Here is a 13,679-nt window from a genome sequence, read left to right on the forward strand (position 1 = left end):
AAAGGGGCCTAAGCTTTCAATTCAAGCAGAATCTTCGTCGGAGACCGTTGACATTAATTTGAACAACCATAATATAGACCGACATGCAACAGCAATAGAAACACAAAAAGGGCATTAAGAGTTGTACAATTCAATAACTTTGTACTCAGTTGTCCGATTTTGATGAAATTTTCTGCATTTTTCTCAAAGAATTTTACTTTATTTAGGTATTTTCAGCCCGGACCATCCCTTGAATGCAAATAAGAGATTATTTCTTTTGTATTCATGTTAATGTAAAAGAAAAAATCGGATTCGACAATAAGGATGCATCTTTGTGAATCACAATAGGTTTATCTATCTATCTATCTATCTATCTATCTATATATCTGTGTGTCTATCTTTTATTTCATTTCTATAGGCAAGAAAACATGACATCAATAGAAACATTACAAAAGAAATGTAAAATTGAGCACCAGCCAATGCCCTAGGGATCACCAAACAGAATTTAAAATTCTGTCGAGAGGTTCTCCGCATTGGCTGGTGCCTAAAGGTGGGCAATCCACATTTTCGAGTAAAAATAAAGCATTGTTTATCTTAAGATAGGAAATACCCCGCTCCTGCAGTGCATATATTATGGGATTATACACTCTTAAAAAAATCAGTCAAATTGACTAGATATTATATTAGTATATAGTCAGCTGGGTGCATGCCATTGATGTCTAGTCACATTTTTTACATATATTTTAGTAAGAAATTCCTCTGTTATAAAATATGACTAGAAAATAGTTAAATGTGACTAGAATGTAGAATTTGATGCTAATATATACTGATACTTGGAATATATTACTGTAATGTGTTAAGTCATCATACGAATAAGTATGTTCAGATCTGTGACTATATATCATCCTTCTTAGAATAAAAACGAATTTAATAACTAATGGCGTCCACTGCATGGCTACGATTTAAAACTAATTTTGCTTACTCCAAAATAAAGGCTTGCAATCTTACAAAATTTTTATATTAGTATTCTTTCAATTGATTTTGACCTCAAATAAAATGATATGTTCCTTTCACATTTTCAAAAAATGATCAAAATGCGATTTGTTCCAAAATCAGATCATCGCGAACAGTCGTAAGGTGTGCGTGGCCTTTAGAGTGCACATGCTTCATTTATGGCGCGAGTGACCCGCCATAGCTTTGTTGCTCAGCGACGTCTGCTTGTTTCCGGAAATAATGATTTGGAGACAGCATGCAGCACAGTGCACGATACGGTGCATGTAAATATAGCGCTGCCGCGGATATCGGCGGTGTTATTGTGCCGTGGCCGCTAGCCTGGCCGGGCTGTGTAATCACGATGAGGCAACCAAAATGTGGACAAAGGAACTAAAATTTACGAAAACGTCGATGTTTAAAAATAAATACCGGTAATTTACGAGGGCAAGAAACAACAGATTGCAGTGGTAAGTTACTTAGCGTAGGGAAACCGCTCAGTCACTGCCTGATTCGATCTGATTTTTGCTGAGAGTCTGACTGGATTGAGTCGGAGTCACTGCTGAGTGAGAATGAGATTTGAGTCTTTGAGAGTTGCAAGTTTGAATTGCACAATGTAAATGTTGTTAACAGTGAAATTGGTTTGTGTCATTATTATCATGTGTGTTAAATATTTTCTGAAACTCGACTGAGTGAGAACTGAGTCTGAGATTTAATGAGATGAGATTAACTTAAGATTGAGATTAGGCCTAACGTTATACTTAGAAAGATAGCATGGACATGGTTAGACAGCTGGCAGCCGTCTGTTTCGAGGAGTTTTTTTTTTATTCTCCTCGTACACAGACGGCTCGCTATCGTGCAGCCACCATTAGAGGACTTGCAATGCAAAATCCCCCCATCGGGGCTCTTCAAATTTTGTCTTTAATGAATAAAATTTTTTAAAATTAACGTGACCAAAATGCAAATCTATATTCCCTCTTGGCAAAACCTTCGGTCTCTGTTATGTTGGATGTTCAGCTGAACTCCGTTGGCTTCACTCACCAAATACAGAGACCGAAGTTCTAGCGCGATCTGTACAGGGGACTCAATGGCCATTACTTGTTACTTGTCGCAATAATCCCAAAACGCAGCTCCTTGGAAGCTATACATATGTTTATGTACTTAAGATCGGATAAAACAGGGAAGTGAATTTGCGCAACAGCCGAGGTAAGTCACTGCTTTTGTTCCTTTTAACTTGATTTTTCTCTGTTTTTGGCAATTAATGCCAAGAGGGAATATTAATTTGCATTTTGGTCGCATTTTCAAAATTTTTATTCATTAAAGACAAAAATTGAAAAGCCCCGACGGGGGGATTTTGCATTGCAAGTCCCCTAATGGTGGCTGCACGATAATGAGCCGTCTGTGTACGAGGAGAAATAAAAAAAAAATGTAAAAAAAATCCTCGAAACAGACGGCTGCCAGCTGTCTAGGACATGGTGAGAAAAAAGAATGAGAGAGAAGGTAAGCAAATGTCAAGTAAAACTAAAGGCTCGGTGAGAGAGAGTTGTCGTTGTTGTTGTTATTTTGAATAGGCAAAAAAGTCAGTTTTGACTATTGTTGCCTTGTAAATTTGCTTTCCTTTTTTATCAAAATATAAGTGTTCAATTTATATCAAGTGAGACTGAGCTGAGACAAGAATTAACAGTATTAAATGAGGTTGTTAGAAATGTCTAACGTTACATGTAGTTGATGAACATATAGACCAAAAACTTCAGTCTCTGTATTTTGGTTGTTCTGCTGAACTACGTTGGCTCCACTCGGATGGGGATGATAGTAAAATGTCAGAAATTTTTTAATAAATCCCCAGAAACAACGGTTATTCCTGTCTAAACATGATGCAGTACTCAGCAGCCGGCAGCTCCAAGACTGTGGCAAATGGGCAACATCCCTAGGGCCAGGATGACGAAAATTTAAGGATGATAAAACTTTAAACAAAATATGAATAGGCTTAGGGCTAGCTGAGAGAAATGAGAGATGTCTAAAGCGATAAATGATGATGCCCTTGATTAACTATAACTATGGTCAACAAGTTAATTCATGCAGCTTCCCCTGTCTAAAGTAGTTTGAGAAAATTAATTCACAGACGCACCCAGGACCAAAATTCAGTTGAAACCAATTAGAGCAAAACCAATAAAAACCAGTTGGCCAACTGGTTTTAATAGGGAAATTGGAACAACTGATTCCAATTAAAACAAGTTGCCTATTGGTTCTAGTCAAAACCAATGGGGCAACTAGAAACAGTTACCAATTGGTTTCAATAGGTTCCAGTTGTTCCAATTTCCCTATTAAACCAGTTGAATTCAATTGGAGGCACCTGTTTTCAATTGGTTCCAGTTGAAAGCAATTTGAGGCAACTGGTTTCAACTGGAACCAGTTGAAACTAATTTGTTTCCAACTGGATCCAATTGGAATTTCCAGTTGGAGTGAACTTAATTAGTTACAAATTAATTAGAATTGCTCATGCCAACAAAGAAGGAGTGTTAGATGTATATGTCTATAAATACCAATGTAAAGGGCATTGATAAAATAGCCGTATTGTAGCCCTTTTTGATGCAAAGTGAGATGCTGCCAGGGTCTTTAAAAGAAATGAAAAGTAATTTGTATTGAGAAAAGATGATTGGTAATAGGGCCCCATTTTCCTGGTTATTATTTATGAACATTAATGAAATAGAAAATATCAGCTGTACTTGTCCAAGGCAAAATATTGTATAATAATTTTTAATATTTGAAGAAAAAAAAACCCTTAGAATTTGATTTGAAAATGTTTTAAACAAGTGAAAGATTCATTAAGCAAACTTAATTTCCAACAGACAAAAATGGAAGATGAGATTGTTGGAACTAATTCAACTAAATCTATTTGTGATGTTATGTGTCAATGTGTTATTACAGTATGTAGTTGCAGGCCCAATCAATTTTTTTTTCAAATTATATTTAAAGAAATATTTCAACATTTATTTTTGCTTGCCCCCAAGTGCACATTGCAGGTACATGTATGTACTGCTCATGTTATTACAAAAGCGTATCTTCTATTGCAACTAGTCTGTAAGTCTGTTGCCAGGCAGCAATATTTCGTCTGCAAGAGACTCCTCGATCTGCTAGAAAAATCGAATGACATATATGCCGAATGTTATATTTTATGCAGCATCAAACATATGGGGTTGATTGTATGATACTCCATCTTCCTGGTATTAAAACTCCCTGGCCCGTATTCTGAAGTCGGGTTTAACTTAAACTCAGGTTTAAAGTTTTGGTTTAAGTATGGAAAGCCAATTGCTACATAAATCACTAATAGTAAAGATATCATACTCAGCTCATTTGGCTCTCAAATCATTCATAATTGTCTAGGAAGTATAAATAGATGATTGTCTTCACCATCAATGAATCAGGAAAGAGCACAGTGAAAAATTAGAAACATACAACTTAATAAAAATTTTGACACTTTTGGCTTCCCATAATTTTAGCACAGAGTTAGACCATAGCATGGTCTAAGTTAAACCTGACTTCAGAATACGGGCCCCTGGGTGAGAGTTCACTCTATTCCTGGTTTGCTCTGGGGGTGTTGGAAAGCACTTACATGGAGGGCCTACTAAGTAGACAAAAAGAAGGATTTAAACATCACTGATGTCAAAGACATGATATCTGATATTGCTATGCTCTTTAAGAAGGCCTATCAAATGAATTTCACAAATACATGTACCAATTACAAGACCAGTCACAATTCTTTGACTCACTATTAAATTATTCAAAAAGCAGGGAACAATAGGTTCAGAGAATATATTATTCTGTGCTTTTATAGTGTAAAAGTGAGTTAAACAAGTGTGACTGGTAGTGTAGTTGCTCTCTCTAACTTCTAAGTCTAAATATATAATCGGCAGTTTCATTGAATTAAAAAAAAAATAATGGCAATAATATGTATCTATTTCACCCATCTTTGAATTGTGTTTCCTTCATGTAGATTGTACTACAAATGACTGAACAAGCGCAATAATGTCTACAACTCTCGTCCAAGGGAACAATCTCACCCTACTCCAAGGGTCCAGGAGCTCTGGTGTCAATGTCATCACCCCGGTCATGGCTGTGTCTGTTTGCCGTCCTCCGGTCAGCAATGGCTTGCCATCCCGTCAGGGAAGTGCGGTTGGTTCCTCTCGGCTCTCGGCAAAAAGCCTTCCAAGTAACACCCATTTGAAGCTACACAGCCAGGGGAGTGTACCTGCAACGAGCAGTATGTCATCATCGCTTCTCGAGCCTTATCCTCCAGTGGAAGTCACCACCTGGGCACAGAATAGTGGGGAGAATGTGACCCTACCTAGGATAACCAGTCCAGTGCATCTTTGCAGTACTGCCAACTCCCAATCAAGTGTTGGAACCACCATCGATGCCACAACCAGGAAGGATAGAGTTGGTGAGGTGGATGCCTACCTCGAGAAACCACACCCACCTAGCATCTTCCCGAACTTTCGAGCCCTGCAGCGTCTCGCTGCCAGCGCAAAGCTGAGGATTAATAACCTTAAATCGAAAGAGGCTAAAGCTATCACTGCTTTACTGAATCAAGAAAACAGTAATGTGCCCCATTCTTGCCAGGATGATGTCATCCAAGTGAACAATGTTTTGAATTCTTCTTGGGAGTCTGAAGATGATGGTGATGCCAATGCTCCTCACAATGACATCACAGAATCTGTTGTTCATCGTGAAAAAGGTGAGCAAAGTTATATTCACTGTCAATATTGATAGTTGCATGCATCTAGAAACCTTATCTGTTATAACTGTCTTTGAATCCTTGTTTGACTTCACAACCATTTGCCAAAGCTTTTATGGTATCTCAATACTTTGGATATTCTCTGTCAAATATCACCAACTTGACTTTTTGTAGGGTGAGGTAATAGGGTTCAGGGTAAATGGTGAGGTACTTATTATGTCAGTAGTTTAAGATCTCTGCCCTTGAACTGGAAGGATAACTCTAAAAATACTGATTCATTACCAGAAGTATTTGCATGGAATTATCAAGTTATAAGCTATTTCATTTAAATTCATAGTGACTTTGATGACTTTTGGGTACTAATCTACCCAGAATTTGTTCAGGCACCATCTGATTTGAAAAGAGAATGGGTTAAGTAAAAAAGATTCTGTAACAAAATCACAGCTTTATAAATCCTGTTTGTTTATGACCCCATTAATTCCAGGTACTTCCAAATCTAAGACCAAGAAACTCTACCGAAGCAGATCAAGGAGGCGAGGGGGCAAATCTCCTTCAAAGAAGAAACCCTCACCCGCTCCAAAGAAAGACCACAACTCCTTGGGAGACTTCGCTCTAGCTTCAACCATGACACTGAACAGTCGCTGGGAAAGAAAAAAGGTAGAAACATTCAGTACCAAGTACAGTAAGAGTTTCACATCCCGGAAAAGTAAAGCGAAAGACTCGTCGAAGAGGAGTTCTGCTGAAGTGTCCTTGACTACGGTTGCTTTGGAGAAGAGAAGCGACGCAACGACACCCCGTGCAATCACCAAACAGAGCAAATCTGAGGCTTCCAATGTGCCGACATCAAGATCGGTGTTAGAACATGCTGCATCGGTTTATGGAAGTGGAAACCAGATTCATGTTAGGTTGAGTAACAAGGGCAGGTCGAGTGAGTCGGAACATTCAGTGAAGAAGGTGTTTTTGTCAGAGAAGCAGTCTAGTATGCTGAAAGATGGTGGGAAAGGCATTCCATGTGCCCCTCCAACTTCTCCCACCCCTCATCAGCTTGAGAAGTTTGAATACATACCATCATTAACTGATTTGAGGGTGAGTGTAATGTTTTAAACTTTTTTTAAGAGAGGAGAGGATTTTCTTGCATTATGCCTAAGGAATTCCAGAGATTAAGATTTTTTGTTGAATGGGCTAAATGGCTTAATAAGATTGATCCAGTCATTCATTTTTGTTAACATGTCAACCATACATTAAAAGGCCATCCCTATATTAGGAAATGGTTAAATTCATTGGGCCAATTCATTTTCTTTTACTATATATCATTTTTTATGGCAATGCATCGATTTTTCATGATGAAAGAAATACATATGTAGCAGTAGCATATCAGAGATTTGTACAAACAGAAATACGTTATTACAATAATTATACTTGCTTATATAGCGCTTAATACTTACTTTGTCAGAAGTCTCTAAGCGCTCTACAGTATATGCAGCATAATTACCCTGGCTTTAGCAGTGCAGCTGTTACGCACGCTGCGTTTCAAGGAATGAATTCCTGCCAGGTACCGATTTTACCTCACCTGGGTTGAGTGCAGCACATTGTGGATCAATTTCTCGCTGAAGGAAATTACGCCATGGTTGGGATTCAACCCCATGACCTTCTGTTTCAAAGTCCTGAGACTAATCCACAGAGCCACAACGCTCTACAATGGTTATGATTTTTATTCTAAATATGTATTTAATGAATGAAGTAAAACTGATAAAAGGGCAGAAAGGGGTAACCAAGACAATATGAAAAAAATATATCCACCATTTGAAGATGATTTTTTATCAACATCATGTAATAAAAATGAATTGATATGTCTTTGTTTTCTAGTTCTTATAAAAATGTGTATTCTTGTCAAGTAAGCATGACTTTGGCAGTGAAGCAAGAATGGATAGCAGGTCTGATGATCAAAATAGTATATTTATTTTTAATATGGCATTGCCATGTAGGTAATGATATATTGAACATTTATAAGTAATATTGTTTATGATATTAAAGATATGTCACCTTTGTGTTTGCCCTACAGAGCCAAAGGGCATTGAAAGACAGGTTAATAGTGATCGATGCTGAAGAGAAGAAAAAAAGCCAGAAAATCCGGGAGGACAAAGTGCGTCAGGAAAAGCAGTCGGCCCGCAACAACATTGGTATGATGAGACAGAGACAGAGGCAGGAGATCTACGCTCTCAACAAGGTCATGACGGAACTCGAGAATAGTCAATTCCTCAAGTTCTGTGAAACCATGAAGAAAGACAAGACCTGAAAGCTTTGATCCACCAGGGCCTCATCTTGCATAAAAATTTATGATTAATGGTAACTCTGCTAATCAGTCAGAACTGCCATGGAAATCTTGGTTTTGATTGGCTACTAATCCCTGGGGACTTTTTCATGAAGCTGTTTCTAAAGTTACGCATGATTTTAAATAAGACTGGAATATGAAGTGCTAAATACGAGCCATATAAGTTTTTCTTTTATTTTTTCCAAATATTACATTTTCCCCATATCATCTTATCTCATATTATCCTATATTACTTTGCACTTAAATTTACATTAATAGGATAAATGTTAGTATAATATTCTTTGAATGATAACATTAATAATGACTAAGAAACCAATGGAGTTTGTTATATTCTCGTCACTCATTTGACCCTTTGCATGCAAATTATGCAAAAATTGCACATTTGTACAATTTATTTTAACAATGGTATTAATTAGTTTCTCCTTCATGTTGGCAGCTATGGAAGCGAATAATAGCTATATTTTTTTAGTAACATCTAAAATAAAAATCCATTAGTATAACTGGTGCAATGAGGGAAGCAAAGTTCAATATAAGAAAATATGAAATGGTCATTATTACAATCCCTTCAGAATCAATTCAGTAATTTAACTCTTGTGTAACTTTACCATCAGTTTTATGAAACAGAAACCTTTTTCCATGGTAGATGTTTTTACCATAGCAGCAAAGAAACCATTAATCATAAATGTTCAGGCAAGGGGACCTAAGACGTGTGTGGCAATGATGTGTGGTTTGGTAGATTGAGGATGACATTAGTAGACCTGACCAGATAGTTGTGCACATAATTGAGTGGAATTTTGTTGGATATGTTTATGAAAGGACGTAAAAAAAATCGTGATTTTGAAGTAATTATGATCATAGACAATAAAATATTCCAGAACAAATATTGGCATATTTCAGCTGTTGTGAAATGGTGATTTCTCTCATTATTTTTCATGGTTTGGGAGTGAGATTATTTTTGCAGCATACTACTATGTGTTCAAGTGCAGCTAAACTACATTGGTAGGCTATTTCTAGCAGAAGGCAATATTTCTTAAGATATACAATGTGATTGTGTGTATTACTTTGTCAAATTTCTGCCTATTTCACTAACTGCATCAAAGTGATTTTTTCATGGAAGTGTTGAATTGATTTTAGGTAGGAGTATCTCTTTAAATGCAGTTGGGGTTTTTCATGAAGCAGTTCATAAAATCATGCACAAACAACTGAGCATAAATGCCAAAATAGGTCAAAATGATTTTAGGCTCTTTGAATGAGTGTATTGTATTAAAGGTAAGATCAAAGATTTAGAGTGAAAATGTTTTGATTTACTTGTGGAAAGCAATAATGTTGAAAAAATGTGAAATTATGATTTACATCAGATTCTGGTTACAGAAAATATACTTTGGACAAAGAATGTATCATATCATGGTAACAAAAAATTTCAACAATTTTATATTTGAAAGTTGGCTTAAGGGAATGTGATTAAAGCTGATGTTAGGTTAGACAATTTCCAGGATGACAATGTATCCATGACAATGATTTCGCAGCTCTGACAGTATTGACTATAGTGAGTATATTTCTAGTGCATATACATTGAAAATACTGAATTAGATATTACAAAAAATATAAATGAATACTATAATGGATGTTATGAATAGTAAATTGGGTATATTTCATACTTGATGTGTTCAAATACAAATTGGTAAAGATATTACCATATGATATAAATCTGCTAATTTTTATCAAGCTTATTGGGTATATTGGATATGAATTTTATATTGAAATGAGTAATAGTGTACATGATGCAGTGAAGCACCATCATGAAATGACATTAATTTGATGTTTTAGCTATAATAGAGATCATGTTGATAATGTTGATATTATTATACAAAATTGATTCAATTATACATTTCTAATAATGATATTTATATGATGTCATATCTTAATATACAATTAAGATATGCAAAAGAGTCAAAGCAGTTCACCCTGAAAAACGGTTTATTGTAAAAATAAGAGAATAAACAGAAAATTTTGGGCGGATTTTTTTAGAATAATCCACCAGAGAATAAAAAAGTTATTAGAATTTTGATTATTTGATTTGTGACATCATATCGTATGGTAAGAAATGGATAAAATGTCATGTTCTCTGAAAATTGAAAAAGGTTTTTATTGGACCTTCAGTACAATACCCAAATCATTTCACACCTGCTCCCAAAAAGAAAATGAAAAATGAGTCATCAGGAACCATAAAAAAAATATATGCATTTTGTATTCCGTAACATGCGGGGCAGCTGCTCGTTTATGACGTCACAAATCAAAAACTTCAAATACTTAATCTTTAACAGATTTCCTTCAAACCTTCACCAATATCTATCATTTTTTCTGCCATTTTTACAACAATCTTTTCATCAGGGCGAACTTTCCCTTTAAAAACAAAATCATGAATCAATATAAAAGTGATCAAAAGGAAAGATAGAGACCTGGGCCCTGTTATTACAAAGAACTGTGATCGATTTATCATATTGTCAATAGTAATAGCAAGAGAGAACACCACAGAGAAGCTAAAATCAAACTCATTGTTACCTTATGGCAAATTCCTCATGGATGCATCATTATTTTCACTTATCAGCACGCTCATGTGTATATATGTGCATATATTCTCTATAAAGAGTTTGACATTCATTGCTGTGTATATAGTTGAGACGGAATAGATCAATCACATCGTTTTAGTGAGACCAGGCCAAGAAGAGAGAAAAAAAAAATGTTATGCAAAATGCAATAAGAAGTGTGATATGCTTTGTTTTATTTACCTGTGCCAAGCATTTGTGATGTCTAATGCAAAGTATAAGATATATGAAGTGGATCGAAGTACCTATATTTTTTAATTCATAGAGAAGGCTTTTAATAATCATGTGATGTTTTATCTGTATGAATGGTAAAAAGTGAAATTAACCAGTTTTTAGAATTGTGTTCAATTATTATGAAGTGTGATATTGTATGCTACAGCTATTATGGGACTTCCCCCCAAGATTTGCTTATGTTACAATCTAACATGGTAATAATTCATATATCTGTGATTTTTTCTTTCACTACAAGGTAAATTTTGAGATAAAGTGGCCATTCCTCCGTCCATTTTCCTTAATCAAGGCCACTTTAGATTTCAAAATATACCTTTTTAAAAGTAAACTCTAGATTCTTACTTTGATGGAACATGTAGTTCACCTTTAATAGCAACCGTCATTTATTTTAAAATTATGTAAATTTCTATCAATTTTTTGACGATTTAAAACAGCCACTTACAGTCATTTTCAAATAATAGGATTCACGGAAAAGTTTGCTTGGACTTTTAGATAAGACATTTTCTAAATGAAAATGAATTACATATTTATTTCTCTTCTGTTTTTTTTGGTGATCTTTATAAATCTTAAATTGTTTTAATGTGTATACTTTTATTTAAATTGATTCATTGATACATTATAAATAAAGAGAAGGTCTGTCTCCTTGTATAATGACAATTTACAATACATGTAGTTCCAATGTTATTTTCAACTTTTTTATGTTTTTAATTTATATCAATCAACCAAAGCAGATAGAGAATTTAAATCGAGAATGCTGATTAATGTCCGTCCATTTATCTTTCACCGGTCTTTCACTTTTTCTGGTAGTAAGAAATTTATAAATCAAAGGTACAGGTATTTTTAACCTAACTCTTGGGACCAATTACTCCGTCTTTGAAATCATGTCGTCCAAATAAAATGTCTTTCAAAGTTTTTAAGTCATGTAAGTTCAAATATATATTATGAATAGAAATAAATATAAGTGTATATTTAAATCTATATCAACCCAAGTTCCCTTTCGTGTGTTATTAATGACTCAAATGCATATATCTACCCTTTTCTCTTCCCACCCACCATTATTTCTTTGCGTCTCTTTTCATGAATAATCCTCCATCTCTTCCTTCCCAAACGTTTGCATGTATACACTCGCTTTTCTCTTCAACATGAGAGAGAAACTTTTTTCGTGTTTTGATGGATCTACTCAAACATTGTTACTTCAAATGTTTATAGAAACTTTTAGTGCACATCAACGAACGTAGAGGGCAGCAACACACGGCAGTGTTGCTTTTAGGAAGGTCCACTCCGCTCAGATTTTGTGACCACTTAAGCTCCGCCCCTCACTCAGCGCACTTTTTTGGTAGATTGTAGAGTTGATTTTTTTTCGTTTGTTCAATTTCAGTATTTTTTAATGATACTGAAAACTCCACAAAATAATGCTTAATATTATTTATATATTATTTATTTTTTGAAAAAAGTAAGACAAAACGTAATCAAAGTTCTTTTAGTTTGCACGTCAATAGAAATACATAGTCCGATGAACTTGTATAACCCCTTTTCTGCTTAATTTCGCTGCCCCTACCAAGCTACGCAGAGCCAATACCTTGATCTTCTGGCATGGCCGCGCCGAAACTTCCCGGGACACATCGGTGCGCGTACTGCGCGAAAGCAGTGCTGGCCGCACTAGCAGGACTGGCAGGATATCTCGACGCTACTCGACTTAGCCAGACATGGACCTGAACGATATGGACTTGATCTGTCATTGATGTGGCATTAACTGCCAGTTGCAACGATAGATGTTCAAGGTTAGAATCCTAATTTTCCCTTACAGTGTGGATCGGAGCATGAAAATATAAAATAATTATGTGATATCCACAAATCCGACCAAACTTTTTTGCAACTCATCAGGCAGAGACCGAATACGGACACCAGCCAAGCTCAAGCCCAGGTAAGTCCTAGTCTAAAGTTAGACCAAATTAACAGACCAAAATTACATGGTCCAGTATCGAGCCGTATATGTTTTGACGCGCCTTGACTTGTGAACTATCAAGAGGCGGAGTTTTATGTCACAGCTGCTTTTTTCATTCTATAATTTCATCAAAATTTATAGCATGCACAAAATTTACCAGCCAATCGTATCGTACCTCCGCACCGACCGGCAGGCCGGGGCGCGCCGGCGCGTTCAGCCATGGCGCTTACACTCAAGCTATGGCACTGCCGCTGGATTGTGTAGGCGCATTAATGTGGTGCAGCGAATTTGAAATGAAGAATGTTCAACCTCACGTATATTTGTTTTCATATTGATATGCGAAAGTCATAAATTTGATTTCACCACCACGTAATATTTTAGGAAAAATAAAGGAATAAATTTTACATATTTTTAAGCGTGATACTTGCTGTAAAATTCTTTCCAGTAAAAATGTTAAAAATGAGGAAATGAAAAAAAATCAACTCTACAATCTACTAAAAAAGTGCGCTGAGTGAGGGGCGGAGCTTAATATCGGTCACAAAATGAGCTTGACTAAATCGGGGTGAAATTAGCAGATTGGTTTATTTGATGGCTGTTTTACTGAAGAATTAAAGCAACACAAGAAAGAAATGTGGTAATATTTTTCAATTTAAAATGTGGTACATTTTTTGTCAATCATTTTCATATTTTTGTATTTCTATTACTGGAATTTAGCCTTGTCACAATTTGTTAGTTTACCTCTATTTTGCTATTAATCTTTGAATGTATTGCGTCGGTTCATGGTTTCGTTGGCATGCCTACCAAATTGTGCGCGGACTTCAATCGCATGCGCGTATCGAGTGGACCTTCCTAAAAGCAACA

General features: G+C 35.7%; 1 protein-coding gene across 1 annotated transcript; it reads left to right on the forward strand.

Annotated features, from left to right (window-relative positions):
* Window positions 1-1,190: 1,190 nt before the first annotated feature.
* LOC121427480 lies at window positions 1,191-8,607 on the forward strand. The gene is made up of 4 exons (XM_041623896.1): window positions 1,191-1,439; window positions 4,964-5,704; window positions 6,189-6,790; window positions 7,767-8,607. The coding sequence occupies exons 2-4, from the start codon at window positions 4,996-4,998 to the stop codon at window positions 7,998-8,000; spliced, it is 1,545 nt and encodes a 514-aa protein (XP_041479830.1). The 5' UTR covers window positions 1,191-1,439; window positions 4,964-4,995; the 3' UTR covers window positions 8,001-8,607.
* The last annotated feature ends 5,072 nt before the right edge of the window (window positions 8,608-13,679 follow it).

This window comes from Lytechinus variegatus, chromosome 14 (genome assembly GCF_018143015.1).
Source record: "Lytechinus variegatus isolate NC3 chromosome 14, Lvar_3.0, whole genome shotgun sequence".
Taxonomy (NCBI): domain Eukaryota; kingdom Metazoa; phylum Echinodermata; class Echinoidea; order Temnopleuroida; family Toxopneustidae; genus Lytechinus; species Lytechinus variegatus.